At 40.7% G+C, this 26004-nt stretch overlaps 1 protein-coding gene across 1 annotated transcript in view; it reads right to left on the bottom strand.

Moving 5' to 3' along the window:
- Window positions 1-24880, bottom strand: part of LOC137333860 (probable G-protein coupled receptor 139) — a 49283-nt gene extending 24403 nt beyond the window's left edge. Inside the window, exon 1 of the mRNA XM_067998247.1 lies at window positions 24782-24880. Within this exon, the coding sequence (XP_067854348.1) occupies window positions 24782-24880 (99 nt within the window). The remainder of the gene's footprint in view (window positions 1-24781) is intronic.
- Window positions 24881-26004: the final 1124 nt, after the last annotated feature.

Raw genomic sequence — 26004 nt, 5'->3', positions numbered from 1 at the left:
TCCTGATCCTGTTTGTTCTATTCTGATCCTATTTTTTTCCCGATCCGATTGCTTTTTCCTGCTCGCATTGATTCTATCCTGTTCATATTTTTTTTTCCTGATCCTATTGCTTTATCCTGATCCTATTGATTCTATCCTGATCCTATTGCTTTTTCTTGATCCTGTTGGTTCTATCCTGATCCAATTGTTTTGTCCTGATCATATTGGTTCTATCCTGATCCTATTGTTTTATCCTGATCCTATTGTTTTATCCTGATCCTGTTGCTTCCATCCTGATCCTGTTGTTTTTTCCTGATCCTGTTGTTTTTTCCTGATCCTATTGTTTTTTCCTGATCCAATTGGTTCTATCCTGATCCTAATAGTTCTATGCTGATCCTATTCTTTTACCTGATCCTATTGGTTCTATCCTGTATCCTATTGTTTTTTTCCTGATCCTATTGTTTTTTCTTGATCCAATTGGTTCTATCCTGATCCTGCTGGTTATTTCCTCATCCTATTGTTTTTTCCTGATCCTGTTGGTTCCATCCTGATCCTATTGCCTTTTCCTGATCCTATTGATTCTATCCTGATCCTATTGCTTTTTCTTGTTCTTGTTGGTACTATCCTGATCCTGTTGTTTTTTCCTGATCCTGTTGTTTTTTCCTGATCCTATTGGTTCAATCCTGATCCTATTGTTTTTTCCTGATCCAATTGGTTCTATCCTGATCCTGTTGGTTCTATCCTGTTCCTGTTGTTTTTTCCTGATCCTATTAGTTCTATCCTGATCCTAATAGTTCTATGCTGATCCTATTCTTTTACCTGATCCTATTGGTTCTATCCTGTATCCTATTGCTTTTTTCCTGATCCTATTGTTTTTTCCTGATCCTATTGCCTTTTCCTGATCCTATTGATTCTATCCTGATCCTATTGTTTTTTCTTGATCCAATTGGTTCTATCCTGATCCTGCTGGTTATTTCCTGATCCTATTGTTTTTTCCTGATCCTATTGGTTCTATCCTGATCCTATTGTTTTTTCCTGATCCTATTGCCTTTTCCTGATCCTATTGATTCTATCCTGATCCTATTGCTTTTTCTTGTTCCTGTTGGTACTATCCTGATCCAGTTGTTTTTTCCTGATCCTTTTAATGCTATCCTGATCCTATTGTTGTTTCCTGATCCTATTGTTTCAATCCTGATCCTGCCGGTTCGATCCTGATCCTATTGATTCTATCCTGATCCGATTGTTTTTTCCTGATCCTGTTGGTTCGATCATGATCCTATTCGTTCTATCCTGATCCTATTGTTTTTTCTTGATCCTGTTGGTTCGATCCTGATCCGATTGTTTTTTCCTGATCCTATTGCTTTTTCCTGATCAAATTGAATCTATCCTGATCCTATTGGTTCCATCCTGATCCTATTGTTTTTTCCTGATCCTATTGCCTTTTCCTGATCCTATTGATTCTATCCTGATCCTATTGCTTTTTCTTGTTCCTGTTGGTACTATCCTGATCCAGTTGTTTTTTCCTGATCCTTTTAATTCTATCCTGATCCTATTGTTGTTTCCTGATCCTATTGTTTCAATCCTGATCCTGCCGGTTCGATCCTGATCCTATTGATTCTATCCTGATCCGATTGTTTTTTCCTGATCCTGTTGGTTCAATCATGATCCTATTCGTTCTATCCTGATCCTATTGTTTTTTCTTGATCCTGTTGGTTCGATCCTGATCCGATTGTTTTTTCCTGATCCTATTGCTTTTTCCTGATCAAATTGAATCTATCCTGATCCTATTGGTTCCATCCTGATCCTGTTGTTTTTTCCTGATCCTATTGATTCTATCCTGATTCTATTGGTTTTTTCCTGATCCTGTTGCTTCGATCCTGAGCCTATCGGTTCTATCCTGATCCTATTGATTTTTCCTGATTCTGTTGGTTCTATCCTGATCCTATTGATTTTTCCTGATCCTATTGGTTCTATCCTGATCCTATTGTTTTTTTCCTGATCCAATTGGTTCAATCCTGATCCTATTGGTTTTTTCCTGATCTTTCTGGTTCTATCCTGATCCCATTGTTTTTTCCTGATCCTATTGGTTCTATCCTGATCCTATTGGTATTTTCCTGATCCTATTGATTCTTTCCTGATCCTATTGTTTTTTCCTGATCCTATTGGTTCTGTCCTGATCCGATTGGTTCTATCCTGATCCTATTGTTTTTTCCTGATCCTATTGCTTTTCCTGATCCTATTGATTCTATCCTGATCCTATTGTATTTTCCTGATCGTGTTGGTTCTATCCTGATCCTATTGGTTTCTTCCTGATCCAAATTAATTCTATCCTGATCCTATTGTTTTTTCCTGATCCTGTTGGTTCTATCCTGATCTTATTGTTTTTTCCTGATCCTATTGTTTATTTCCTGATCCTTTTCGTTCTATTCTGATCCTATTTTGTTTCCCGATCCGATTGCTTTTTCCTGATCGAATTGATTCTATCCTGATCCTATTGTTGTTTCCTGATCCTATTGTTTCAATCCTGATCCTGCTGGTTCGATCCAGATCCTATTGGTGCTATCCTGATCCGATTGTTTTTTCCTGATCCGATTGCTTTTTCCTGATCCCATTGAATCTATCCTGATGCTATTGTTTTTTCCTGATCCTGTTGGTTCTATCCTGATCCTGTTGTTTTTGCCTGATCCAATTTGTTCTATCCTGATCCTATTGGTTTTTTCCTGATCTTTCCGGTTCTATCGTGATCCTATTGGTTTTTCCTGATCCTATTGATTCCATCCTGATCCTATTGTTTGTTCCTGATCCTGTTGGTTCTATCCTGATCCTATTGGTTCTATCCTGATCTGATTGGTTTCTTCCTGATCCAAATTAATTCTATCCTGATCCTATTGTTTTTTCCTGATCCTGTTGGTTCTATCCTGAGCCTGTTGTTTTTTCCTGATCCTGTTGGTTCTATCCTGATCCTATTGTTTTTTCCAGTTCCTATTGGTTCTATCCTTTACCTATTGGTTTTTTCCTGATCCTGTTGGTTCTATCCTGATCCTATTGGTTCTATCCTGATCCTATTGTTTTTTCCTGATCCTATTGATTCTATCCTGATCCTATTGTTTTTATCCTGATCCTATTGGTTCTATCCTGATCCTATTGTCTTTTCCTGATCCTGTTCTTTCTATCCTGATCCTGTTGTTCTTTTCCTGATCCTATTGATTCTATCCTGATCCTATTGTTTTTTCCTGATCCTGTTGGTTCTATCCTGATCCTATTTTTTTTTCCTGATCCTGTTTGTTCTATCCTGATCATATTGTTTTTTCCTGATCCTATTGTTTTTTCCTGATCCTGTTGGTTCTATCCTGATCATATTGTTTTTTCCTGATCCTATTGTTTTTTCCTGATCCTGTTGGTTCTATCCTGATCATATTGTTTTTTCCTGATCCTGTTGGTTCTATCCTGATCCTTTTGTTGTTTCCCGATCCGATTGATTCTTTCCTGATCCTATTGTTTTGCCTGATCCTGTTGGTTCTATCCTGATCCTTTTGTTTTTTCCTGATCCTATTGTTTTTTCCTGATCCTATTGGTTCTATCCTGATCCTATTGTTTTTTTCCTGATCCAATTGGTTCAATCCTGATCCTATTGGTTTTTTCCTGATCTTTCTGGTTCTATCCTGATCCCATTGTTTTTTCCTGATCCTATTGGTTCTATCCTGATCCTATTGGTATTTTCCTGATCCTATTGATTCTTTCCTGATCCTATTGTTTTTTCCTGATCCTATTGGTTCTGTCCTGATCCGATTGGTTCTATCCTGATCCTATTGTTTTTTCCTGATCCTATTGCTTTTCCTGATCCTATTGATTCTATCCTGATCCTATTGTATTTTCCTGATCGTGTTGGTTCTATCCTGATCCTATTGGTTTCTTCCTGATCCAAATTAATTCTATCCTGATCCTATTGTTTTTTCCTGATCCTGTTGGTTCTATCCTGATCTTATTGTTTTTTCCTGATCCTATTGTTTATTTCCTGATCCTTTTCGTTCTATTCTGATCCTATTTTGTTTCCCGATCCGATTGCTTTTTCCTGATCGAATTGATTCTATCCTGATCCTATTGTTGTTTCCTGATCCTATTGTTTCAATCCTGATCCTGCTGGTTCGATCCAGATCCTATTGGTGCTATCCTGATCCGATTGTTTTTTCCTGATCCGATTGCTTTTTCCTGATCCCATTGAATCTATCCTGATGCTATTGTTTTTTCCTGATCCTGTTGGTTCTATCCTGATCCTGTTGTTTTTGCCTGATCCAATTTGTTCTATCCTGATCCTATTGGTTTTTTCCTGATCTTTCCGGTTCTATCGTGATCCTATTGGTTTTTCCTGATCCTATTGATTCCATCCTGATCCTATTGTTTGTTCCTGATCCTGTTGGTTCTATCCTGATCCTATTGGTTCTATCCTGATCTGATTGGTTTCTTCCTGATCCAAATTAATTCTATCCTGATCCTATTGTTTTTTCCTGATCCTGTTGGTTCTATCCTGATCCTGTTGTTTTTTCCTGATCCTGTTGGTTCTATCCTGATCCTATTGTTTTTTCCAGTTCCTATTGGTTCTATCCTTTACCTATTGGTTTTTTCCTGATCCTGTTGGTTCTATCCTGATCCTATTGGTTCTATCCTGATCCTATTGTTTTTTCCTGATCCTATTGATTCTATCCTGATCCTATTGTTTTTTCCTGATCCTATTGGTTCTATCCTGATCCTATTGTTTTTTCCTGATCCTATTTGTTCTATCCTGATCCTATTGGTTTTTTCCTGATCCTATTGTTTTTATCCTGATCCTATTGGTTCTATCCTGATCCTATTGTCTTTTCCTGATCCTGTTCTTTCTATCCTGATCCTGTTGTTCTTTTCCTGATCCTATTGATTCTATCCTGATCCTATTGTTTTTTCCTGATCCTGTTGGTTCTATCCTGATCCTATTTTTTTTTCCTGATCCTGTTTGTTCTATCCTGATCATATTGTTTTTTCCTGATCCTATTGTTTTTTCCTGATCCTGTTGGTTCTATCCTGATCATATTGTTTTTTCCTGATCCTATTGTTTTTTCCTGATCCTGTTGGTTCTATCCTGATCATATTGTTTTTTCCTGATCCTGTTGGTTCTATCCTGATCCTTTTGTTGTTTCCCGATCCGATTGATTCTTTCCTGATCCTATTGTTTTTGCCTGATCCTGTTGGTTCTATCCTGATCCTTTTGTTTTTTCCTGATCCTATTGTTTTTTCCTGATCCAATTGGTTCTATCCTGATCCTATTGGTTCTATGCTGATCCTATTGTTTTTCCTGATCCTATTGGTTATATCCTGATCCTATTGCTTTTTTCCTGATCCTATTGTTTTTTCCTGATCCAATTGGTTCTATCCTGATACCGTTGGTTATTTCCTTATCCTATTGTTTTTTCCTGATCCTGTTGGTTCTATCCTGATACTATTGCTTTTTCCTGATCCTAATGAGTCTATCCTGATCCTATTGTTTTTTCCTGATCATGTTGGTTCTATCCTGATTCTGTTGTTTTTTCCTGATCCGATTAGTTCTATCCTGATCCTATTGGTTCTATGCTGATCCTATTGTTTTTCCTGATCCTATTGGTTATATCCTGATCCTATTGCTTTTTTCCTGATCCTATTGTTTTTTCCTGATCCTGTTGGTTCTATCCTGATACTATTGCTTTTTCCTGATCCTAATGAGTCTATCCTGATCCTATTGTTTTTTTCCTGATCCTTCTGGTTCTATCCTGATCCTATTGTTTTTTCCTGATCCTATTGGTTCTATCCTGAACCTATATGTTTTTTCCTGATCCTATTGATTCTTTCCTGATCCTATTGTTTTTTCCTGATCCTGTTGGTTCTATCCTGATCCTATTGGTTCTATCCTGATCCTATTGTTTTTTCCTGATCCGTTTGGTTCTATCCTGATCCTATTTTTTCTATACTGATCCTATTGTTTTTTCCTTATCCTGTTGGTTCTATCCTGATCCTATTGTTTTTTCCTGATCCTATTGCTGTAGCTAATCCTATTTTTTCTATACTGATCCTATTGTTTTTTACTGATCCTGTTCTTTCTATCCTGATCCTGTTGTTTTTTCCTGATCCTATTCGTTCTATCCTGATCCGATTGGTTTCTTCCTGATCCAAATTAATTCTGTCCTGATCCTATTGTTTTTTCCTGATCCTATTGGTTCTATCCTGATCCTATTGTTTTTTCCTGCTCCGATTGCTTTTTCCTGATCCCATTAATTCTATCCTGATCCTGTTGTTTTTTCCTGATCATGTTGTTTCCATCCTAATCCTGTTGTTTTTTCCTGATCCTATTGAATCTATCCTGATCCTATTGGTTCTATCCTGATCCTTTTGATTCTTTCCTGATCCTATTGTTTTTTCCTGATCCTATTGGTTCTATCCTGATCCTATTGTTTTTTCCTGATCCTGTTGGTTCTATCCTGATCCTATTGTTTTTTCCTGATCCTGTTGGTTCTATCCTGATCCTATTGTTTTTTCCTGCTCCTGTTGGTTCTATCCTGATCCTATTGTTTTTTCCTGATCCTGTTGGTTCTATCCTGATCCTATTGGTTCTATCCTGATCCTATTGGTTCTATCCTGATCCTATTGTTTTTTCCTGATCCTATTGCTTTTTCTGATCGTATTGCTTCTATCCTGATCCTATTGTTTTTTCCTGATCCTGTTCTTTCTATCCTGATCCTGTTGTTTTTTCCTGATCCTTTTGATTCTATCCTAATCCTATTGTTTTTTCCTGATCCTATTGGTTCTATCCTGATCCTATTGGTTTTTTCATAATCCTATTGATTCTATCCTGAACCTATTGTTTTTTCCTGATCCTGTTGGTTCTATCCTGATCCTATTGTTTTTTCCTGATCCTGTTGGTTCTATCCTGATCCTATTGTTTTTTCCCGATCCGATTGCTTTGTCCTGATACTGTTGGTTATTTCCTGATCCTATTGTTTTTTCCTGATCCTGTTCGTTCTATCCTGATCCTATTGTTTTCTCCTGATCCTATTGCTTTTTCCTGATCCTATTGATTCTATCCTGATCCTATTGGTTTTTACTGATCCTGTTGGTTCTATCCTGATCCTGTTGTTTTTTCCTGATCCTATTGATTCTATCCTGATCCTATTTGTTTTTTCCTGATCCCGTTGGTTCTATCCTGATCCTATTGATTCTATCCTGATCCTATTGGTTTTTTCCTGTTCCTGTTGCTTCTATCCTGATCCTATTGTTTTTTCCTGATCCTATTGATTCTATCCTGATTCTATTGTTTTCTCCTGAACCTATTGGTTCTATCCTGATCGTGTTGGTTCTATCCTGAACCTATTGGTTCTATCCTGATCCTCTTGTTTTTTCCTTATCCTGTTGGTTCTATCCTGATCCTGTTGGTTCTATCCTGATCCTATTGTTTTTTCCTCATCCTATTGATTCTATCCTGATCCTATTGTTTTTTCCTGATTCTATTGGGTCTGAGAATCCCTACGTGGTCAGTTTTTAATAAAATATTAAAATGCCTACGTGGCAAAGAAGCAGAATGCAAAATGGTTAGAAAGGGTTAATTAGTTAGTAACTGAGATTGATACAAGTGGCCTGGCCCTCCTGCTGGGCCATATCTTTGCTTAGTCAGCAGGCCTGCATTGTCTTATCAATGATAGGTCTTTGATGTGAGTCAAGGACTGGTCTGAATGTCTCCATGTTTATGGCAGATCAATATAGGTAACGAGCTTAGCCAAAGTTGAAAGACATTAGAAGGATCAAGTTACTCCTACCACAAGAGCAAGTTAATATTAACCCCTTCCATCCCAAGAAGCCAGACTGTCATGCCAAGACCAGTTCAAACAGATAGAAATGACCCAGTCGGTTGAGAACTGTCTGAGGCTTGCCCAGAACACAGGTGAACATGAGGTAATAATTGGTATAGGTTATATTAGTAAAATTGTCCCAATCACTCGGAAATGCCAAAGGCTACAATTGACTGAGATATAAGTTTTCACGCTACAGTGAAAAATTGATAAGAAAGGAATGTAAAACAAATCATATGAAAAGGAAGCTTAGGTTAGACAATTGGAAGTCCATTACTTGAGCTATGTACTGACACAGGGTACTAAACGCCTATCAGTTTTACCCTGCCACAGTATGATAAGGAAGTTTTGACAAGTTCTGGGGCTATTCAATTTTATTTGAAATTAATAGTAGAATACAAGATCTGACCAAAGAGGGGAGACCTTCCCTGACAAATTATATAACTCGCATTGAGACTGCTAAGAAAACCCAACAATTAGATCAACACCTCCTAACTCAAGTGTTAAAACAAAGAGCCACATGGAATGAAGGTGGACATCGTAAAAAGAGATAGGCAAATATGGAGACGTAAAGATCTGTGATAAGTGATATAGCAACTGCCTTTGCCTCTGTTGTTAACACCATTGATTTGACAACATTAGATCAAAAGGTCAGAGATTTAGGGTCTCACATTAAAGATATATTAAAAGATAAATGAAAATACAGATAAGGAATTGTCTGAGGATCAAATGCTGACCATATATTTGCAAAGGATAGCTACAGTGCTAGAAACACATGCCCAAACCATTAATAAATTAATAAAAGAGGAATATAACGTATCTTAGCAGGCGGCTGCTAATGATATCTGCTTAATGTGGTTACATCTTGAAAACACAGAGATTAGGACTTGGAGTTAGAAATTCCAGTCTGCAGCCCTGCGTACATCTGTATGTGGGAGAGACTGTGTTTATTTCAGACAGGCTGCGTGCTTCAGAGAGAGTGGAACTAGGCACTTTCTCTCTCCTGTTTTGTTTTCTAAATTTGTTTCGGGTAAAGGGATTATTCCTTTGGATAAATAAATAATAAATGAAGATTTGACAAATTAATCACTTGGGCTCTCAAGAAGAGCCGCAATGGATTTTCTGTGTTTCTTTTAAAACAGGTGACCCTGGTTTTTTTTTGGGACCACGTGAGTGTTGATGGTGCAGGATTACCAAGAGTAGTTACAAAGTTACGGTGCAACCTTTGCTGGAGAAATTTGGTGCAGGAAACGATCCAGTGGTGTTAAAGATTTAAGACTTTAGCTGCAGACATCAGCGGATACCAAATGTCACAGCGTGATGATATCAACCTGATTCTCTTCTTTTGAAAACATTTTGATTTGTTTTTGTTTTGTTTTAACCTATTTGTTGTCTTCCGAGACAGAATGCTCGAGGTGGGGAGATATGGGAATTTCTCTAAAGTCATTGAATTGGGCATGATAAAAAATCAATCTGGCATAAATATACAATCTAGTGGAAGTCAGGAAAGTGTAGTTGAGAATAGTAAATTGATAGCTTTCTCATGGAGATATTTGTGTCCTTGCCTATAATGAATAATGAGAAAACTACACTCAATAGCCTGGCCACTACCCTGACATCGGGACCATGCAGGGGGAGATAAGCACTCTAGACACCCCTGATCTTTTTGATAAGATAACCTGAAAACCTAAGAATGGCTACAGTGGACATAAAAGATACAAATGTATGTTGCCATCATCTGAAACGGAGATCAGGATGAAGAACACGATTACAAAGGCCTATGGCCTGGTGAGCTATTGCAACCACTCTTTAAACAAACCAGTTGCTTTTACAGGACTGAATCCTACAGGTCATATGATGTGTGCCATGGAAAATGTTCGGAAATACCATGAGGACGAAGAGACTGGCCAGCAGAAAGTTAATATCCAAGAACACTAAGCTCATTCCTATGAGATGCTGCTAGTATGCGGAGATACATGAAGAAGATACATTGAAGAATGAGTCTCAGACAGGCTCAGTTACTTGACAACAGCACAACAGGAAAATGGTTAATGTGGTCCAGGCGAGTGAGAAATCCTTTTAAACAAGGCACTGACACATGGTCCATAGAGAAACCAACTAATTAATGAAACAGTCAGGAAACACTGGTATCAATCAAAAGGACTGAAATTAAAGTAAAGAGGGACACAGTAATTTGGATTTCCAAAATTCAGGGTTAGGTTCCCATCAGTTAACAATAAAATTGGGAGAAACAATATTTAGAAGATATCCGCACGATAGATACAAAATTACAAGATTATGAGGGGCCCAGATAAAGTAGACAGGAAGTACCTGTTTCCCCTAGCAGAGGGTTCAAGAACTAGAGGACGTAGATTTAAGCAGATTGGCTGGAACAAAATTAAAGGGATGTGTTACTAGACATGCTGTCACTGTGTGTCCACATAGTGTTGGACACAGCCTAGAAGCACAGTGTGGGTTTAATAATACCGGTACCAATCAGGATATTAACTGTACCATGGAGGTCCTAGAGGCGGATCTAAAACCCACTTAAGTGGTATATGCCGGAGAGGGCGAATACTGTGTTACAACTAATTTGAAAACGTTTAAATATGCCAATCTAACTTGTGATATTTTAAGTCCAGAATTCTACTCCATTTCTGAAGTCCTGGTTCGGATTGGACCCGAGGAACTGGTAGAGATACATCGGCATAACCTCACCACCGTACAAGTTTCTGAGAATGTCAGAAAGGACTTAAAAGAATATCAGGACACATTTGGGTATCTGACACCCCTGTTGCCTAAATACTTGGAAGCATTGCGAATGGAGATACGCCTCTCCCAGAAGGTTTATTATAACCTACAACAGGACAATAACAACATTAAGCATGACATTGACCAAATTAAAGTCACCACCTGGTGAAATGACCTCTGGAATTTGGGACTGAATATACAGATCCATCTTTGGATTAGATTAGTTTCATATGTATTAGTCGTAGTGCAGTTTGTTGTAATGTGCTTCTTGATTTTCATTGCATGTAATAAATGTAAGCAGAGGATGAAGGGTTTGGCAAAGATAGTAAAACAGAGCCTGGGTGAGAATGTCCCCATTGTCTCTGTGGTTTCAACTAAGAAAACATCTTAATGGTACCGGGAGTAGCACCCGCTGGGGTAAGGTGCATGTAAAAGGGAAGACAATTATAGTTTGATAGGATTATCAGATGCTCTGCCTCTCTTCCACCCGGACTGGTGGCCAACACGAAGGGAACCTGGTTAATATGAGGTACAGCATCTAACGGGATATTGTAGGGAGAATTTGGATTAAGGGATATAATGGGGAGGGCACCAATTCACAGGTGTAAAATGGTCTGAAAGGTACCAATCAGTCTAGTTAGGCTGGAAACAAAATATAAAGCACCATAGGATATTTGACTATGTTAGCCTTTTCAAACTAACATGAATAGGTTTAGCTGACCAAGGACATTCGCAGCTTACTTGAGAGATGTTTAGAAGGAGTCTGTTCCTGAGAACAGATAAGAGTACAAAGGCGTATTGATGAAACATGTCTGTGTTCTATTGGGACTTCTCTAGTTCAAGGGCTAGTCATATTCATTGTTATAATTCTTATAGTTTATTGCTTACTTAAATGTTGCTGCGCTGCAGAACCTGCAGAACCAGTGAGCACCGTAATAATTGGTTATCATGATATGATAAAAGGGGGGAATGAGAATCCCTACGTGGTCAGTTTTTAGTAAAATATTAAAATGCCTACGTGGCAAAGAAGCAGAATGCAAAATGGTTAGAAAGGGTTAATTAGTTAGTAACTGAGATTGATACAAGTGGCCTGGCCCTCCTGCTGGGCCATATCTTTGCTTAGTCAGCAGGCCTGCATTGTCTTATCAATGATAGGTCTTTGATGTGAGTCAAGGACTGGTCTGAATGTCTCCATGTTTATGGCAGATCAATATAGGTAACGAGCTTAGCCAAAGTTGAAAGACATTCCAGGTTGGGAGATAAGGAACAGAAGGAACAGGGAAGAACATTCCAAGTTGGAAAGTGAGGAAGTTATCCCCTTTGATGTCTAACAGCAGCATGATCAGCACATGGACGATTTATGATTGGTCGGAAATAATGTAACCTCGCATGGCAACCTATGCCCGGCTTATGATTGGTGTTGACCCTCGTTAAGTATGTTCCAACCCTATTCATCTGTATAAAGACGTGTGGATTTCTGTATGTTTTTGTTCTTGCTCTGCCAGCACAGAGGGACTCTATCAGGAGTCCAAATCAATGTTGCAGACTAAGAACCCTGCTATTAAAGTTGTGTTGAACTTTAAAATGTATTCGACTTCAGTTATTACTGAACCAGACTGAGGGGAAAGAATCCGGATTGTCAGGTCTATCCTGATCCTATTGGTTTTTCCTGATCCTATTGATTCTATCCTGATCCTATTGGTTCTATTCTGATCCTATTGTTTTTTCCTCATCCTATTGATTCTATCCTGATCCTATTGGTTCTATTCTGATCCTATTGTTTTTTCCTGATCCTATTGATTCTATCCTGATCCTATTGATTCTATCCTGATCCTATTGTTTTTTCCTGATCCTATTGATTCTATCCTGATCCTATTGATTCTATCCTGATCCTATTGTTTTTCCCGATCCTATTGGTTCTATCCTGATCCTATTGGTTTTTTCCTGATCCTTTTGTTTTTTCCTGATCCTGTTGGTTCTATCCTGATCCTATTGTTTTTTCCTGATCCTGTTGGTTCTATCCTGATCCTATTGTTTTTTTCCTGATCCTTTTGATTCTATCCTGATCTTATTGTTTTTTCCTGATCCTATTGGTTCTGTCCTGATCCTATTGTTTTTCCTAATCCTGTTGGTTCTATCCTGATCCTATTGGTTTTTTCCTGATCCTATTGGTTCTTTCCTGATCCTATTGATTCTATCCTGATCCTATTGGTTCTACCCTGCTCCTATTGTTTTTTTTCCTGATCCTATTGATTCTATCCTGATCCTATTTGTTCTATCCTGATTCTGTTGGCTCTCTCCTGATCCTGTTGGCTCTCTCCTGATCCTGTTGGCTCTCTCCTGATCCTGTTGGCTCTCTCCTGATCCTGTTGGTTCTATCCAGATCCTGTTGGTTCTATCCAGATCCTGTTGACTCACTCCTGATCCTGTTGGTTGTATCCTGATCCTGTTGGTTCTATCCAGAACCTGTTAGTTACATACTTATCCTGTTGGTTCTACCTGGAACCTGTTGATTCTACCTGGATCTTGTTGTATCTATCCTAATCCAGTTCATTCTATCCTGATCCTTTTCATTCTATTTTGATCCTGTTCATGCTATCTTGATCCAGTTGGTTCTATAAAGACCATGTTGATTCCATTGGGATCCTGTTCTATCCTGTTTATGTTACATAAGAACATAAGAACATAAGAAATTGGAGCAGGAGTAGGCCAATCGGCCCCTCGAGCCTGCTCCGCCATTCAATAAGATCATGGCTGATCTGATCCCAACCACAAATCTAAAGAACACAAGATGTCGGAGCAGGACCCGGCCACATAGCCCCTGGGCCCTCTCCGCCACCCACAGGGCATTGACCGATCCGAACTCAGCTTCATGTCCAATTTCCTGCCCGCTCCCCATAACCCCTAATTCCCTTTACTTCTAGGAAACTGTCTATTTCTGTTTTAAATTTATCTAATGATGTAGCTTCCACAGCTTCCTGGGGCAGCAAATTCCACAGACCTACCACCCTCTGAGTGAAGAAGTTTCTCCTCATCTCAGTTTTGAAAGAGCAGCCCCTTATTCTAAGATTATGCCCCCTAGTTCTAGTTTCACCCATCTTTGGGAACATCCTTACTGCATCCACCCGATCAAGACCCTTCACAATCTTATATGTTTCAATAAGATCGCCTCTCATTCTTCTGAACTCCAATGAGTAGAGTCCCAATCTACTCAACCTCTCCTCATATGTCCGCCCCCTCATCCCCGGGATTAACCGAGTGAACCTTCTTTGTACTGCCTCGAGAGCAAGTATGTCTTTTCTTAAGTATGGAGACCAAAACTGTATGCAGTATTCCAGGTGCGGTCTCACCAATACCTTATATAACTGCAGCAATACCTCCTTGTTTTTATATTCTATCCCCCTAGCAATAAAAGCCAACATTCCGTTGGCTTTCTTGATCACCTGCTGCACCTGCATACCAACTTTTTGATTTTCTTGCACTAGGACCCCCAGATCCCTTTGTACTGCAGTACTTTCCAGTCTCTCGCCATTAAGAAAATAACTTGCTCTCTGATTTTTCCTGCCAAAGTGCATAACCTCACATTTTCCAATATTATATTGCATCTGCCAAATTTCCGCCCACTCACCCAGCCTGTCTATATCCCCTTGCAGGTTTTTTATGTCCTCCTCACTCTCTACTTTCCCTCCCATCTTTGTATCATCTGCAAATTTTGATATGTTGCACTCGGTCCCCTCCTCCAAATCGTTAATATAGATTGTAAAGAGTTGGGGACCCAGCACCGACCCCTGTGGAACACCACTGGTTACTGGTTGCCAGTCCGAAAATGAACCATTTATCCCAACTCTCTGCTTCCTGTTTGATAACCAATCCTCCACCCATGCCAGAATATTACCCCCAATCCCATGATTTTTTATCTTAAGTAATAATCTTTTATGTGGCACCTTGTCGAATGCCTTCTGGAAGTCTAAATACACTACGTCCACTGGTTCCCCTTTATCCACCCTATACGTTATATCCTCGAAGAACTCAAGCAAATTTGTCAGACATGACTTCCCCTTCATAAAGCCATGCTGACTTTGTCCTATTAAATTATGCTTATCTAAATGTTCCGTTACTGTCTCCTTAATAATAGACTCCAAAATTTTACCCACCACAGATGTTAAGCTAACTGGCCTATAATTTCCAGCCTTCTGCCTACTACCCTTTTTAAATAACGGTGTTACATTAGCAGTTTTCCAATCTGCCGGGACCTCTCCTGAGTCCAGGGAATTTTGGAAAACTATCACCAAAGCATCCACAATCCCTACTGCCACTTCCCTCAAGACCCTAGGATGGAAGCCATCAGGTCCAGGGGATTTATCCGCCTTGAGTCCCATTATTTTACTGAGTACCATCTCTTGAGTGATTTTAATCGTATTTAGCTCCTCCCCCCCGAGAGTCCCCTGTTTGTCCAGTGTTGGGATATTCTTAGTGTCCTCTACTGTAAAGACTGAAACAAAATATTTGTTCAGCATTTTTGCCATCTCCATGTTTCCCACCATTAATTTCCCGGTCTCATCCTCTAAGGGACCTATGTTTGCCTTAGCCACCCTTTTTCTTTTTATATAACTATAGAAACTCTTGCTATCTGTTTTTATATTTTTTGCTAATTTCTTTTCATAATCTAACTTCCCTTTCTTAATCAATCCTTTAGTTACTTTTTGCTGTCTTTTGAAGAATTCCCAATCTTCTATCCTCCAACTAAGTTTGGCTACCTTATATGTCCTTGTTTTTAGTCGGATACTATCCTTGATTTCTTTACTTAGCCACGGGTGGCTGTCATTTCTTTTACACCCTTTTTTCCTCAGTGGAATATATTTATTTTGAAAGTTGTAAAATAACTCCCTAAATGAACACCACTGCTCATGTACCGTCTTACCCTTTAATCTATTTTCCCAGTCCACTTTAATCAATTCCGCTCTCATACCATCATAGTCTCCTTTATTCAAGCTCAGTACGCTTGTTTGAGAATCAACCTTCTCACCCTCTAATTGGATATGGAATTCAACCATGTTGTGGTCGCTCGTTCCAAGGGGATCCTTAACTAGGACATTATTAATTAATCCTGACTCATTACACAGGACCAGGTCCAAGGTTGCCTGCCCCCTTGTAGGATCAGTTACATACTGCTCAAGAAATCCATCCCTGATGCACTCAATGAACTCGTCCTCAAGGCTGCTCTGCCCAATTTGATTTGTCCAGTTAATATGATAATTAAAATCCCCCATAATTATGGCTGTTCCCTTATTACATGCCCCGACTATCTCCTGATTAATACTTCTTCCAGCAGAGTTGCAACTATTAGGAGGCCTATATACTACGCCCACTAATGTTTTCTTTCCCTTATTATTCCTTATCTCCACCCAAACTGTTTCATTATCTTGATGCTTTGTCCCAATATCATTTCTCTGTATTACAGTGATTCCTTCCTTTATTAACATAGCCACCCCACCTCCCCTTCCTTCCTGCCTGTCCTTCCTGATTGTTAAATACCCTGGCATATTTAATTCCCAGTCGTTGTCACCCTGCAGCCATGTTTCTGTAATGGCCACAAGATCATACCCATACGTAGTTATTTGTGCCGTTAACTCGTCCATTTTATTACGAATGCTACGTGCATTCAGATAAAGAACTTTCAAATCTGTTTTGTGATGCTTAGTTCCTGCTTTTTCCTTTTTTAACACTTTACCTATTACTCCATACCTTCTGTCCCTTCCTGTTACGCTTTCCTCTCTCTCCCTGTTCAGGTTCCCAACCCCCTGCCACTTTAGTTTAAACCCTCCTGTTCCTTCCTGACCCTAATGGTTCTATCTGGATCCTGTTGATTTTAACTGGTTCTTGTTGGATAAACCTGGTACCTTTTGGTTCGATCTGGTACCTTTTCTATTTTTCTCATTCCTATTGGTGCTATCCTGATCATATTGGTTCTTTCTGTATCCTGTTGGTGCCATTCTGATCCTAATTGTTCCATCCTGATCTTGTTGTTTCTATCGGGATCTTATTGGTTCTATCTGAATCCTGCTGGTTCTCTCCTGCTCCATTTGCTTATGGATCATGTTGGTCCCATCAAGATTGTGTTGGTTCTCATCGGATCAAGTTGCTTCTATTTGGATCTTGTTGGTTCTCTCTGCTCCCTGTTGATTCTGTTTCCTGTCGGTTCTATCTGGTTCCTGATGGTTCTACCTTGTTCCTGTATATTCTATCCTGATCCTGTATATTCTATCCTGATCCTGTATATTCTATCGTGTTACTGTTGATCCTACCAGGATCCTATTGGTTCTATTAGGTTCCTGACATTTCTGTCCTGCTCCTGTTAATTCTATCTGGTTCCTGTTGGCTTTACCTGGTAGTTGATCATAGAATCATAGAATTATAGAAAGGTTACAGCACGGAAGGAGGCTTTTGGACCCATCGAGTCCGGGCCGGCTCTATGCATGAGCAATTCAGCTTGTCCCACTGCCCTGCCCTATCCCCGTAGCCCTGCACATTTTTTTTTGTTTCAAGTATTTATCCAGTTCCCTTTTGAATGCCATGATTGAATCTGCCTCCACCACCCCCTCAGGCAGTGCATTCCAGATCATAACCACTCGCTGTGTAAAAAAGTTTTTCCTCATGTCACCTTTGGTTCTTTTGCCAGTCACCTTAAATCTATGCCCTCTGGTTCTTGATCCTTCCACCAATGGGAACAGTTTCTCTCTATCCACTCTGTCTGGACCCTTCATGATTTTGAACACCTCTATCAAATCTCCTCTCAACCTTCTCTGTTCCAAGGAGGACAACCTCAGCTTCTGCAGTCTATCCAAGTAACTAAAGTCCCTCATCCCTGGAATCATTCTAGTAAATCTCTTCTGCACCCTCTCTAAGGCCTTCGCATCTTTCCTGAAGTGTGGTGCCCAGAACTGGACACAATACTCCAGTTGTGGCCAAACCAGTGTTTTATAAAGGCTCATCCTGACTTCCTTGCTTTTGTACTCTATGCCTCTATTTATAAAGCCCAGGACCCAGTAGGCTTTTTTAACCACTTTCTCAACCTGCCCTGCCACCTACAGTGATTTGTGTACATATACCCCAAATCCCTCTGTACCTCCACCCCTTTTAAAATTGTGCCCTCTACTTTATATTGCCTCTCGTCATTTTTCCTACTGAAATGCATCACCTCGCATTTTTCCACATTAAACTTCATCTGCCCCATGTGTCTGCCCATACCACCACAGTCTCTGTATCCTCTTGAAGTCTATCACTATCCTCCTCACTGTTCACTACCCTTCCAAGTTTTGTGCCATCCGCAAATTTTGAAATTGTGCCCTGTACACCCAAGTCCAAGTCATTAATATATATCAAGAAGAGCAGTGGTCCCAGCACCGACCCCTGGGGAACACCACTGCACATCTCCCTCCAGTCTAAAAAACACTACTACTCACCACTACTCTCTGTTTCCTGTCATTTAGCCAATTCTGTATCCATGTTGCTATTGTCTCTTTTATTCCATGGGCCGCAATCTTAATAGCAAGCCTACCATGCGGCACTTTATCAAACGCTTTTTGAAAGTCCATATACACCACATCAACTGCATTGCCCACTGTTACCTCATCAAAAAACTCGATCAAGTTGGTTAAACATGATTTGCCTTTAACAAATCCGTGCTGGCTTCCCCAAATCAATCCACACTCATCCAAGTGACTGTTAATTCTGTCCTGGATTATCATTTCTGAAAGTTTCCCCACCACTGAGGTTAAACTGACTGGCCTGTAGTTGCCGTGTTTATCCTTACACCCGTTTTTGAACAATTCTCCAGTCCTCTGGCACCACCCCCGTATCTAAGGATGTCTGGAAGATTATGGCCAGTACCTCTGCAATTTCCACCCTTACTTCCCTCAGCAACCTAGGATGCATCCCATCTGGACCAGGTGACTTATCTACTTCAAGTACAGCCAGCCTTTCTAGTAACTCTTCTTTATCAATTTTTAACCCATCCAGTATCTTAACTATATCTTCCTTTACTGAGACTCGGGCAGCATCTTCTTCCTTGGTAAATATCGATGCAAAGTACTCATTTAATACCTCAGCCATGCCCACTGCCTCCATGAGCAGATCTCCTTTACGGTCCCTAATTGGCCCCAGCCCTCCTCTTGCTACCCGTTTACTGTTAACATGTCTGTAGAAGACTTTTGGATTCCCTTTTATGTTGGTCGCTCGTCTATTCTCCTACCCTCTCTTTGCCCCTCTTATTTCCTTTTTCATTTCCCCTCTGAACTTTCTATATTCTGCCTGGTTCTCACTTCTGTTATCAACCTGACACCTGTAATATGCCGCTTTTTTCTGCTTCACCTTATTCTCTAGCTCCTTTGTCATCCATGGAGCTCTACCTTTAGTTGCCCTACCTTTCGCCCTCGTTGGAATGTACCTTGTCTGTATCCGAATCACCTCCTCTTTAAAGGCCGCCCACTGTTCAATTACAGTTTTGCCTGCCAATCTATGATTCCAATTTACCCGGGCCAGATCGGTTCTCATCCCACTGAAATTGGCCCTCCTCCAATTGAGTAGTTTTATTATAGAGTGGTCCATGTCCTTTTCCATAGCTATTCTAAACCTTATGATACTATGATTGCTGTTCCCTAAATGTTCTCCCACTGACACTTGCTCCACTTGGCCCGACTCCATAAGACCATAAGAGATAGGAGCAGGAGTAGGCCATTCGGCCCCTCGAGCCCGCTCCGCCATTCAATGGGATCTTAGCTGATCTAATTTTTACCTCAACTCCATTTTCCCGCCCTTTCCCCATATCCTTTGACTCCCTTGCTGATCAAAAATTTGTCGAACTCAACCTTGAATGTATTCAATGACTCAGCCTCCACCGCTTTTTGCGGTAGAGAATTCCAAAGATTCACTACTCTCTGGGAGAAGAAATTCCTCCTCATTTCCATCATAAATGGGCGACCCCTTATTCTGAGACTATGCCCCCTAGTTTTAGATTCCCCCATGAGGGGTAACATCCTCTCAGCATCTACCCTATCGAGTCCCCTCAGAATCTTATATGTTTCAATAAGATCTCCTCTCATTCTTCTAAACTCCAATGAGTAGAGACCCAACCTGTTCAATCCTTCCTCATAAGACAACCATTCCATACCCGGAATCAACTGAGTGAACCTTCTCTGAACTGCCTCAAATGCAAGTATGTCCTTCCTTAAATAAGGGCACCAGAACTGTATGCAGTACTCCAGGTGTGGTCTCACCAGCACCCTGCACAGTTGTAGCATGACTTCACTGCTTTTAAACTCCATCCCCCTAGAAATAAAGGCCCACAGCAATGTGGTTGATTCTTAATTGCCCTCTGAAATGGCCTAGCAAGCCAATCAGTTGTAAAATCTCGCTACGAAAAGTCATAATAAGAATATAACCGGACGGACCACCCGGCATCGGACACGACAACGGCAAACCAAGCCCCTCCAAGTCACACACCATCCTGACTTGGAAATATATCGTCGTTCCTTCATCATCGCTGGGTCAAAATCCTGGAACTCCCTTCCTAACAGCACTGTGGGAGAACCTTCACCACACGGACTGCAGCGGTTCAAGAAGGCGGCTCACCACCACCTTCTCAAGGGCAATTAGGGATGGGCAATAAATGCCGGCCTCGCCAGTGACGCCCACATCCAATGAACGAATTTTAAAAAACTATTCCGTTTGCCTTCCGGATTACCTGCTGCACCTGTATGTTGACTTTTTGAGTTCCATCTACGAGGACACCCAGATCCCTCCGTACCGCAGCATTTTGTAGTATTTCTCCTTTCAAATAATATTTTGCTTTTTTATTTTTCCTCCCAAAGTGGATGACTTCACATTTTCCCACATTATATTCCATCTGCCAAATTTTTGCCCATTCGCTTAACCTGTCAATATCCCTTTGCAGACACTTTGTGTCCTCATCGCAACTTGCTTTTCCACCTATCTTTGTATCATCAGCAAATTTGGCCACAAGACACTCTGTTCCTTCATCCAAGTCATTGATATAGATTGTAAATAGTTGAGGCCCCAGCACTGATCCCTGCAGCACCCCACTAGTTACAGATTGCCATTTTGAAAATGACCCTTTTATCCCGATTCATTGTTTTCTGTTCGTTAGCCAATCCTCTATCCATGCTAATACATTACCTCCAACACCATGAGTTCTTATCTTGTGCAGTAATCTTTTATGTGGCACCTTATTGAATGCCTTTTGGAAATCCAAATACACTGAATCCATTGGTTCCCCTTTATCCACCCTGCCCGTTACTTCCTCAAAGAATTCTAATAAATTTGTCAGACATGATTTCCCCTTAATAAAATCATGTTGACTCTCCTTGATTGTATTATGATTCTCCAAATGTCCTGCTACTACTTCCTTATAATGGATTCTAGCATTTTCCCAATGACAGATGTTAGGCTAACTGGTCTATAGTTCCCTGCTTTCTGTCTCACTCCCTTCTTGAACAGGGGTGTTATGTTTGCGGTTTTCCAATCCGCTGGGACCTTTCCAGAATGTAGTGAATTCTGGAAGATTACAACCAATGCATCCACTATCTCTGTAGCCACTTCCTTTAAGACCCTCGGATGCAAGCCATCAGGTCCAGTGGACTTGTCAGCCTTTAGACCCATTAGTTTACCTAGTACTTTTTCTCTTGTGATAGTGATTGTTTTTAGTTCCTCCCTCCCCATTGCCCCTTGATTTTCTATTATTATGGGTATGTTATTAGTGTCTTCTACTGTGAAGACAGATACAAAATATCTGTTCAATTCCTCTGCCATTTCCCTGTTTTCCATTGTTATTTCCCCAGTCTCATCCTCTAAGGGACCAATGTTTACTTTAGCTCCCCTCTTCCTTTGTATATACTTGTAGAAGCTTTTACTGTCAGTTTTTATATTTCTTGCTAGTTTACTCTCATCATTTATTTTCTCCCTCTTTATTATTCTTTTAGTCATCCTTTGTTGTTTTTTAAAGTTTTCCCAATCTTCGGGCTTACCAGTAATCTTTGCCATGTTGGATGCTTTTTCTTTTAACCTGATACCATCCTTGCCTTCCTTAGTTAGCCATGGTCGGTTCACCCTTTTTGTGGAGTCTTTCCTCCTCACAGGGATATATTTTTTGTTGCAAGTCATAAAATGTCTTTTTAAATGTTTGCCACTGCTTATCCACCATCATACCATCTAATCTGTTTACCCAGTCCGCTTGAGCCAATTCCGCCCTCATTCCTTTGTAATTGCCCTTATTTAAGTTTAATACATTAGTTTCAGACCCAAGATCCTCGCTCTCAAACTGGATGTGAAATTCTATCATGTTATGATCACTGCTTCCCAAGGGATCCTTTACTTTGAGATCATTAATTAATTCTGTTTTGTTACCCATTACCAGATCCAAAATGGCCTGTTCCCTGGTTGGTTCCCTGACGTATTGGTCTAAGAAACAGTCCCTAATACACTCTATGATCTCCTCCTCAGGGCTATTTTTGCCAATTTGATTTGTCCAATCTATGTCAAAGTTAAAATCGTCCACGATTATTGCATTACCTTTTTTACAAGTCCCCCTTATTTCCAGATTTATATTTTGCCCTACAGTGTAGCTACTGTTAGGAGGCCTTTATACTACTCCCACCAGTGATTTCTTTCCCTTGCTATTTCTTACCTCCACCCAAATTGACTCTACATCTTGATCTTCTGAGCCAAGATCATTTCTCACTATTATACCAATTCCATCCTTTATTGTAAACAATTTTACATCACCAAGTTATAGTCCAACAATTTTATTTTAAAATCCACAAGCTTTCGGAGGCTTCCTCCTTCCTCAGGTGAATGTGGAAATGAAATCCTCGAACCTATCGCATTTATAAATCACAGAACAACGCCTGGTGATTACAGACAGTCTTTTCAACTGCCCGTTGCCAAGGCAACCAAAGTGTTCAGACAGATAGGTGTTACCTACAGGGCCACCGAATATACAAACGGCCAGAACAAAAAAAACAGATGATGTGGAGATGCCAATTAAAAAAACAGAGCGATAGAGGCAGAAACATAGAAACATCCGGAAGGAAAAGACAGCAATTGACCCGTTATATTAAAAACAGATAACATTTGTTCGCTGGTGGGGTAACATGTAGCGTGGCATGAACCCAAGATCCCGGTTGAGGCCATCCTCATGGGTGCAGAACTTGGCTATCAATTTCTGCTCGACGATTTTGCGTGGTCGAGTGTCTCGAAGGCCGCCTTGGAGAACGCTTACCCAAAGGTCGGTGGCTGAATGTCCTTGACTGCTGAAGTGTCCCCCGACTGGGAAGTGTTCCCCGACTAGGAAGTGTTCCCCGACCTCATACGTTGCAGGAAAGGATGCCCCAGAGCATGGTACATTGGCGAGACCATGAAAACGCTGCGACAACGGATGAACGGACACCGCGCAACAATCGCCAGACAGGAGGGTTCCCTCCCAGTCGGGGAACACTTCAGCAGTCAAGGACATCCAGCCACCGATCTTCGGGTAAGCGTTCTCCAAGGTGGCCTTCGAGACACTCGACAACGCAAAATCGTCGAGCAGAAATTGATAGCCAAGTTCCGCACCCATGAGGACGGCCTCAACCGGGATCTTGGGTTCATGTCACGCTACACGTTACCCCACCAGCGAACAAATGTTATCTGTTTTTAATATAACGGGTCAATTGCTGTCTTTTCCTTCCGGATGTTTCTATGTTTCTGCCTCTCTCGCTCTGTTTTTTTAATTGGCGTCTCCACATCATCTGTTTTTTTAGTTCTGGCCGTTTGTATATTCGGTGGCCCTGTAGGTAACACCTATCTGTCTGAACACTTTGGTTGCCTTGGCAACGGGCAGTTGAAAAGACTGTCTGTAATCACCAGGCGTTGTTCTGTGATTTATAAATGCGATAGGTTCGAGGATTTCATATCCACCTTCACCTGAGGAAGGAGGAAGCCTCCGAAAGCTTGTGGATTTTAAAATAAAATTGTTGGACTATAACTTGGTGTTGTAAAATTGTTTACAATTGTCAACCCCAGTCCATCACCGGCATCTCCACATCATCCTTTATTAACAGAGCTACCCCACCACCTTTGCCTTTTTTCCTATCCTTCCGAAATGTTAAATAACCCTGAATATTTAGCTCCCAACCTTGGTCACCTTGCAACCACGTCTCTGTAATGGCCACGAGATCATACTCATTTGTTTCTATTTGTGCCGTCAATTCATCTATCTTATTACGAATGCTCATTCCCTGGAACCAAGTCCAGCACTGCCTCCTTCCTCGTTGGGCCAGAAACATACTCGTCAAGAAAGTTATCCTGAACACATTTCAAAAATTCCTCTCCCTCTTTGCCCCTTATATTATTGTTCTCCCAGTCTGTATTAGGATAGTTGAAATCCCCCGTTATCACTACTCTATGGCTTTTGCACCTCTCTGTAATTTCCCTGCAAATTTGCTCCTCTATATCCTTCCCATTAGTTAGTGGCCTATAGCATACTCCCAGTAGTGTCATGGCACCTCTATTTTTCCTTAACTCTAGCTAAATAGATTCTTCCCTTGACCCCTCCAGGACATCCTCTCTCTCCAGCACTCCAATATTCTCCTTAATCAATACTGCCAACCCCCGCCCCCCCCCCCCCACCCCCTCCTTTCTTTCCTTCCCTATCTTTCCTGAACACCTTGTATCCAGGAATATTTAGTACCCAATCCTGCCCTTTTTTGAGCCAGGTCTCCGTTATCACCATGACATCATGCAGCTCACCAACCTTGTTTACCAGGCTTTGTGCGTTCACACACATGCATCACAAACCCTTCTTAGACTTTGTTGTGCTCTCTCTTGGTCTGACCCCATCTAATACCTTACTATTTTTTCTCTAGGGCTATCCTTCTGGCCTGATCCTTTGTGCCCATTGTTTCCCCTTTCCAATGCTGCATCCTGGTGTCCATCCCCCTGCCAAATTAGTTTAAACTCCCCCACCCCAACAGCACTAGTGAACCTCTCCGATGGTTCAATCCTGAACCTTTAGTTCTATCTAGATCCTGTTGTTTCTATCAAAGTTCTGTTGGTTCCATCTGCATCATGTTGGTTCTATCTGATGGCTCTTGGCACTATCCTGATCCTACTGGTCCTATCTTGACCTGTTATTTCTATCCTGATCCTACTGGTCCTATCTTGGATCCTGTTGGTTCTATCTGGCTCCTGTTTGGTCTCACTGATTCCTGTTGGAAATATCTGGTTCCTGTTGGTTCTATCTGGATCATGTTATGTCTATCTGGATCCACTTGGTTCTATCTTGATCCTGTTGGTTCTATCCTGATCCTTTTGGTTCTATCTGGTTCCTTTTGGTTCAATCTGGTGCCTTTTGGTTCTTTGTTGTGCTTATTGGTTCTATTCTGATTCTGTTGGTTCTATCCTAGAATCATACAATCATAGAATGGTTACAGCACAGATGAAGGCCATTCAGCCCGTTGAGCCGGCTCTCTGCAAGAGCAATCCAACTAGTCCCGCTCCCCCAGCCTTTCCCCATATCCCTGCAAATTGTTTCCATTCAAGTATTTGTACAATTTCCTTTTGAAAGCCACGATTCAAAAATTCTGATCCTGTTGGGTCCATCTGGATCCTGTTCGATCTATCCTGATCCTGTTGGTAATATCCTGATCCTGTTGGTAATATCCAGATCCTGTTGGTACTATCCTGATCCTGTTGGTAATATCCTGATCCTGTTGGTAATATCCAGATCCTGTTGGTAATATCCAGATACTGTTGGTAATATCCTGATCCTGTTGGTAATATCCAGATCCTGTTGGTACTATCCTGATCCTGTTGGTAATATCCAGATCCTGTTGGTAATATCCAGATACTGTTGGTACTATCCAGATCCTGTTGCTAATATCCAGATCCTGTTGGTAATATCCAGATCCTGTTTGTAATATCCAGATCCTATTGGTAATATCGTGATACTGTTGGTAATATCCTGATCCTGTTGGTACTATCCTGATCCTGTTGGTAATATCCTGATCCTGTTGGTAATATCCAGATCCTGTTGGTACTATCCAGATCCTATTGGTAATATCCTGATCCTGTTGGTAATATCCTGATCCTGTTGGTAATATCCAGATCCTGTTGGTAATATCCTGATCCTGTTGGTAATATCCAGATCCTGATGGTACTATCCTGATCCTGTTGGTAATATCCAGATCCTGTTGGTAATATCCAGATCCTGTTGGTACTATCCTGATCCTGTTGGTAATATCCTGATCCTGTTGGTAATATCCAGATCCTGTTGGTAATATCCTGATCCTGTTGGTAATATCCAGATCCTGTTGGTAATATCCTGATCCTGTTGGTACTATCCTGATCCTGTTGGCAATATCCTGATCCTGTT

The sequence above is a fragment of the Heptranchias perlo genome, chromosome 16 (assembly GCF_035084215.1).
Source record: "Heptranchias perlo isolate sHepPer1 chromosome 16, sHepPer1.hap1, whole genome shotgun sequence".
NCBI classification, from domain to species: Eukaryota; Metazoa; Chordata; class Chondrichthyes; order Hexanchiformes; family Hexanchidae; genus Heptranchias; species Heptranchias perlo.
This window is presented reverse-complemented; position numbering and strand designations above follow the sequence as displayed.